We start from the raw sequence: 7158 nt of genomic DNA on the forward strand, positions 1-7158 counted from the left end.
CCCCAAATCATTGGGTGCCCCAAACTCATTGAGCATCCCCCAAATTCTTGAGCTTCGTCCCGAATCGCTGAGTGCCTTCCATAATAATTAATCATCCTCCAAGCAATCAATCATCCCCAATTAGATGGGGGGCGTCCCCAGGTCATCGGGTGCCCCCCAACATCCCCCCAGCAAAGGGGAGACCCCAAAGATGAGCAGCCCCCCAAAGGGTGGGCGCCTCCCAGGGGAAGTGCTGCAGCCCCCCAGGTCCTGGAGCCCCCCAGGAACCCCCAAATTCCTGGGACACCCCCAATTCCTGGGAGACCCCCAGGAGGGCTGAGCCGCCCCGGGGTGGGGGCTCTGTGGGGGTGGGGGTCCGCGCTCTCACCGTTCCTTGTCTCTTCCACTGCCACCAACCACAGGAGCAGCTCACGGTAAATCCTTCTGCCTTTCTGTCCCCCCCCCCCCCCCTCCCCCACGTCCCCCCACCCCCGTCTCCGTCCTCGTGCTCTCCTCGTGCTCACCGTCGCTCCTCGCTCCCCCCCGCGCCCCCCACCCTCCGTCTCTCCGCATCCATCCCAAAACAGAACCTCAGGAGGGGACGATCCCAGTGCAGCACCCAACGGGGGGGGCACCTCAGCCTTCAGCCCCTCCAATCTATGGGGTGAGGGGAGGGTTGGGGGGCGGGGGGGGAGGTGGGCCTCCACATCCCCTCCCTGTGCCCCCCGGCGACCCCCGCGCCCCCCCTCGTCCCCGCAGCGGCAGCAGCAAAGGGAAGGACATCAACACCATCAAATCCCTGCGCGTCCTCCGCGTCCTCCGGCCTCTGAAGACCATCAAGAGGTTACCCAAGCTGAAGGTGGGTCGGGGGGCGGGGGGGGGGGACTTAGCTGTACCCCCCCCAGGTGGGGGGGGGGTCCCACAAGAGGCTGACCACCCCCCCTCCTCCCCCCCCCCCACTACCCCGACCCCAGGCTGTGTTTGACTGCGTGGTCAACTCGCTGAAGAACGTCCTCAACATCCTCATCGTCTACATGCTCTTCATGTTCATCTTCGCCGTGGTGGCCGTTCAGCTCTTCAAGGGCAAATTCTTCTACTGCACCGACGAGTCCAAGGAGTTCGAGAAGGACTGCAGGTACAGCCAGAGCCCCCCACCCCCATTGGGTGTCCCCAAAATCATTGCGTGCCCCAAAGTCATTGGGTGTCCCCAAAGTCATTGGGTGGCTCCAAAGTCAGTGGGTGCCTCCAAAGTCATTCATTGAGTGCCCCAAAGACATTGAGTGCCCCCAAAATCATTGGGTGTCCCCAAAGTCATTGGGTGTCCCCAAAGTCATTCATTAGGTGCCCCAAAGTCATTGGGTGTCCCCAAAGTCAGTGGGTGTCCTCAAATCAGTGGGTGCCCCAAAGTCATTCATTGGGTGCCTCAAAGACATTGAGTGCCCCCAAAATCATTGGGTGTCCTCAAAGTCATTGGGTGTCCCCAAAGTCATTCATTAGGTGCCCCAAAGTCATTGGGTGTCCCCAAAGTCATTGGGTGTCCTCAAAGTCAGTGGGTGCCCACAAAGTCATTCATTGGGTGCCCCAAAGTCATTGGGTGTCCCCAAAGTCATTGGGTGTCCCCAAATCAGTGGGTGCCTCCAAAGTCATTCATTGGGTGCCTCAAAGACATTGAGTGCCCCCAAAATCATTGGGTGTCCCCAAAGTCATTGGGTGTCCTCAAAGTCAGTGGGTGCCCCAAAGTCATTGGGTGTCCCCAAAGTCATTGGGTGTCCTCAAATCAGTGGGTGTCCTCAAATCAGTGGGTGCCCACAAAGTCATTCAGTGGGTGCCTCAAAGTCATTGAGTGCCCCCAAAATCATTGGGTGTCCCCAAAATTGGATGTCCCCAAAGTCATTGAGTGACCCAAAGTCGTTGGGTGTCCTAAAGGCATTGGGTGTCCCCAAAGTCATTGGGTGTCCCCAAATCAGTGGGTGCACACAAAGTCATTCAGTGGGTGCCCCAAAGTCATTGAGTGCCCCCAAACTCATTGGGCGCCCCAAATCATTGGGTGTCCCAAACTCATCGGGTGCCCCAAAGTCAGTGGGTGTCCCCAGAGTCATTGGATGTCCCCAAAGTCATTGGGTGTCCCAAAATCATTGGGTGTCCCAAACTCATTGGGTGCCCAAAATCATTGGGTGTCCCCAAACTCATCGGGTGCCCCAAAGTCGGTGGGTGTCCCCAGAGTCACTGGGTGTCCCCAGAGTCATTCATTGGGTGCCTCAAAGTCATTGGATATCCCCAAAGTCATTGGATGTCCCCAAAGTCATTGGGTGTCCCCAAAATCATTGGGTGCCCCAAACTCATCGGGTGTCCCCAAAGTCATTCAGTGGGTGCCCCCAAAGTCATTGGGTGTCCCCAGATCTTTGGGTGCCCCAAAGGCATTGAGTGCCCCAAAGTCATTGGGTGTCCCCAAAATCATTGGGTGCCCAAAACTCATCGGGTGCCCCAAAGTCGGTGGGTGTCCCCAGAGTCACTGGGTGTCCCCAAAGTCATTGGATGCCCCAAAGTCATTGAGTGCCCCCAAACTCATTGGGTGCCCCAAATCATTGGGTGTCCCAAACTCATTGGGTGCCCAAAATCATTGGGTGCCCCAAACTCATCGGGTGCCCCAAAGTCGGTGGGTGTCCCCAGAGTCACTGGGTGTCCCCAGAGTCACTCACTGGCTACCCCCAAAGCCATTGAACGTCTCCCAAGTGAGAAGCCCCCAACCCACCGCCCCCTCCCCGCAGGGGGGAGTACCTGGTCTACGAGAAGAACGAGGTGAAGGCGCAGAGGAGGGAGTGGAAGAAATACGACTTCCATTACGACAACGTGCTCTGGGCGCTGCTCACCCTCTTCACCGTCTCCACCGGGGAGGGGTGGCCGCAGTAAGTGGAGGCGTTGTGGGGTGGGAGGGGTGGGCGGGGGGCTCGGACCCCTGGGTCACCCCCCCGTGCGTCCCATCGTAGGGTCCTGAAGCACTCGGTGGACGCCACCTACGAGAACCAGGGCCCCAGCCCCGGGTACCGCATGGAGATGTCCATCTTCTACGTGGTTTACTTCGTCGTCTTCCCCTTCTTCTTCGTCAACATCTTCGTGGCTTTGATCATCATCACCTTCCAGGAGCAGGGGGACAAAATGATGGAGGAGTACAGCCTGGAGAAGAACGAGGTGACGCCGACGGGGCACCCTTGGGACGGACGGGGCTGGGTGGCAGCACCCGGTGTGCCCGAATCATTGGGTGCACCAAAGTCGCTCATTGGGTGCCCCAGAGTCGTTGGGTGACCCCCCCCCATGGTCATTCATTGGGTGTTCCCAAATTATTGGGTGTCCCAAAGTCATTGAATGTCCCCAAAGTTGTTGGGTGTCCCCCCCCAAGGTCATTCATTGGGTGTTCCCAAATTATTGGGTGTCCCAAAGTCACGGAATGTCCCCAAAGTCACTCATTGGGTGCCCCAGAGTCATTGGGTGACCCCCCCCCAAGGTCATTCATTGGGTGTTCCCAAATTATTGGGTGTCCCAAAGTCACGGAATGTCCCCAGAGTCACTCATTGGGTGCCCCAGAGTCATTGGGTGACCCCCCCAAGGTCATTCATTGGGTGTTCCCAAATTATTGGGTGTCCCAAACTCATTGAATGTCCCCAAAGTTGTTGGGTGTCCCCCCAAGGTCATTCATTGGATGTTCCCAAATTATTGGGTGTCCCAAACTCATTGAATGTCCCCAAAGTCACTCATTGGGTGCACCAAAGTCACTCATTGGGTGCCCCAGAGTCGTTGGGTGTCCCCCCCAAGGTCATTCATTGGGTGTCCCCAAATTATTGGGTGTCCCAAAGTCATTGAATGTCCCCAAAGTTGTTGGGTGTCCCCCCCAAGGTCATTCATTGGGTGTTCCCAAATTATTGGGTGTCCCAAACTCATTGAATGTCCCCAAAGTCGTTGGGTGTCCCCCCCCAAGGTCATTCATTGGGAGTTCCCAAATTATTGGGTGTCCCAAACTCATTGAATGTCCCCAAAGTCACTCATTGGGTGCCCCGAAGTCACTCATTGGGTGCCCCAGAGTCGTTGGGTGTCCCCCCCAAGGTCATTCATTGGGTGTCCCCAAATTATTGGGTGTCCCAAACTCATTGAATGTCCCCAAAGTCACTCATTGGGTGCCCCAAAGTCGTTGAGTGTCCCCAAAGCCATTGGGCACCCGAAGTTATTCACTGGATGTCCCCAAAGTCATTGAACGTCCCCCAAATCATTGGGTGCCCCCTAAGTCGTTGGATGTCCCCAAAGTCATTGAATGTCCCCAAACTCATTGGGTGTCCCAAAGTCACGGAATGTCCCCAAAGTCATTCATTGGGTGCCCCAAAATCATTGGGTGCCCAAAGTTATTCATTGGATGTCCCCAAAGTCATTGAATGTCCCCCAAATCATTGGGTGCCCCCAAAGTCATTGAATGCCCCCAAAGTCATTGGGTGTCCCGAAGTCATTGAATGTCCCCCAAATCATTGGGTGCCCCCAAAGTCGTTGGATGTCCCCAAAGTCATTGAATGTCCCCAGGGTCATTGGGTGTCCCAAAGTCACGGAATGTCCCCAAAGTCACTCATTGGGTGTCCCCAAATCATTGGGTGTCCCCAAAGCCATTGGGCACCCGAAGTTATTCACTGGATGTCCCCAAAGTCATTGAACGTCCCCCAAATCATTGGGTGCCCCCTAAGTCGTTGGATGTCCCCAAAGTCATTGAATGTCCCCAAGGTCATTGGGTGTCCCAAAGTCATGGAGTGTCCCCAGAGTCACTCACTGGGTGTCCCCAAATCATTGGGTGTCCCCAAAGCCATTGGGCACCCGAAGTTATTCACTGGATGTCCCCAAAGTCATTGAACGTCTCCCAAATCATTGGGTGCCCCCAAAGTCGTTGGATGTCCCCAAAGTCACTCATTGGGCGTCCCCAAACTCATTGGGCGTCCCCAGACTCATTCATTGAGTGTCCCAAAGTCATCGAATGTCCCAAATCATTGGATGTCCCAAAACAATCGGATGCCCCCAAAGCCATTTTGGACCCCCTTGGACTTTTTGGATCCCTTTGGGCCTTCTGCCCATCCTGGGCTCCCTGGGGCTGCTCAGGGTGGGCTGACACCCCCCATTATGTCCCCTCCCCCCCCCCAGAGGGCGTGCATCGACTTCGCCATCAGCGCCAAGCCGCTGACCCGGCACATGCCGCAGAACCGCCAGAGCTTCCAGTACCGCATGTGGCAGTTTGTGGTGTCCCCTCCCTTCGAGTACACCATCATGGCCATGATCGCCCTCAACACCATCGTCCTCATGATGAAGGTCGGTGTCCTCCCCTCCCCTCGGGGACCCTTTGGGGTCTCACCCCATCCCCTCTGCCCGGCCCGGCTCCTCGTCCCCCCAGGATCCCTTTGTGGCCCCTTCCTGTCCCCTTTGTGGCCCCTTTCTGTCCTCTCCCTGTCCCCTTCAGTTTGTGGTGCCTCTGGGACCCCTCCTTGTCCCCATGTCCTGTCCCCATCCCCACCCCTTGGGATCCCTCCCCACCCCCTGGGACCCCTCCTTGTCCCCATGTCCTGTCCCCATCCCCACCCCCTGGGACCCCTCCCCACCCCCTGGGACCCCTCCTTGTCCCCATGTCCTGTCCCCATCCCCACCCCTTGGGATCCCTCCCCACCCCCTGGGACCCCTCCTTGTCCCCATGTCCTGTCCCCATCCACACCCCCTGGGACCCCTCCCCACCCCCTGGGACCCCTCCTTGTCCCCATGTCCTGTCCCCATCCCCACCCCCTGGGACCCCTCCCTGTCTCCATGTCCTGTCCCCATCCACACCCCCTGGGACCCCTCCTTGTCCCCATACCCTGTCCCCATCCCCATCCCACGAGACCCCTCCCCACCCCCTGGGACCCCTCTTTGTCCCCATGTCCTGTCCCCATCCCCACCCCCTGGGACCCCTCCTTGTCCCCATACCCTGTCCCCATCCCCATCCCACGAGACCCCTCCCCACCCCCTGGGACCCCTCTTTGTCCCCATGTCCTGTCCCCATCCCCACCCCCTGGGACCCCTCCTTGTCCCCATGTCCTGTCCCCATCCCCAGCCCCTGGGACCCCTCCCTGTCTCCATGTCCTGTCCCCATCCCCACCCCCTGGGACCCCTCCTTGTCCCCATACCCTGTCCCCATCCCCATCCCCATCCCCTGGGACTCCTCCCCACCCCCTGGGACCCCTCCTTGTCCCCATGTCCTGTCCCCATCCCCACCCCCTGGGACCCCTCCTTTTCCCCATATCCTGTCCCCATCCTCACCCCCACCCCCTGGAACCCATCCTTGTCCCCATATCTTGTCTCTATCCCCACCCCCACCCCCTGGGACCCCTCCCCATTACCATCCCTTGGGACCAATCCCCATCCCTTGGGACTGACCCCAATCCCCTGGGACCCCTCCCCACCTCCACCCTCTGGAACCCATCCCCTGAGACCCCTCCCCACCCCCTGGGACCCCTCACCCCCCTCCAGAACCCATCCCCATCCCTTGGGACCCACCCCTAATCCCCTTGTACCCATCCCCGTCCCCATCCTTGGGACCCCTCCCCACTCCCACCCCCTGGGACCCCTCCCCACCCCCACCGCTGTCCCCCCCCTCAGTTCTACGACGCCTCCGATGCCTATGAGAACGTTCTCAAGATGTTCAACAACGTCTTCACCTCCCTCTTCTCCCTCGAGTGTCTGCTGAAGATTATGGCCTTCGGGGTGCTGGTGGGTGCTGCCCCGTGCTGCCGGGGGGCGTGGGGACGTGGGGGGACGTGGGGACATGGGGGGACGTGAGGATGTGGTTATATGGAGAATTGGGGACACGGGGGATGGGGATGTGGGGATATTGGGATATGGGGACATGGGGGGACGTGGGGATGTGGGGACATGGGGACATGGGGGGACATGGGGATGTGGGGATGTGAGGATATGGGGATATGGGGACATGGGGGGACGTGGGGATTGTGGGAGTATGGAGGGATGTGGGGATATGGGGATATGGGGACATGGGGGGACGTGGGGATTTTGGGTTTTGAAGGGATGTGGGGATATGGGGAAATGGGGGGACGTGGGGACATGAGGATATGGAGGGATGTGGGGATATAGGGGTATAGGGATATAGGGATATGGGGACATGGGGGA

At 58.6% G+C, this 7158-nt stretch overlaps 1 protein-coding gene across 1 annotated transcript; it reads left to right on the top strand.

Annotated features, from left to right (window-relative positions):
* Positions 1-566: 566 nt before the first annotated feature.
* LOC104915744 (voltage-dependent P/Q-type calcium channel subunit alpha-1A-like) lies at positions 567-6741 on the top strand (the record flags this gene model as incomplete). Its single annotated transcript, XM_085215512.1, has 6 exons — positions 567-838; positions 954-1114; positions 2748-2885; positions 2967-3168; positions 5149-5313; positions 6631-6741. Coding segments are annotated over 6 exons (1049 nt in total), but the record flags the coding sequence as incomplete, so codon positions are not given.
* Between the last annotated feature and the right edge of the window lie 417 nt (positions 6742-7158).

Source organism: Meleagris gallopavo, unplaced genomic scaffold, assembly GCF_905368555.1.
Source record: "Meleagris gallopavo unplaced genomic scaffold, MGAL_WU_HG_1.1 scaffold_94, whole genome shotgun sequence".
Classification (NCBI taxonomy): Eukaryota; Metazoa; Chordata; class Aves; order Galliformes; family Phasianidae; genus Meleagris; species Meleagris gallopavo.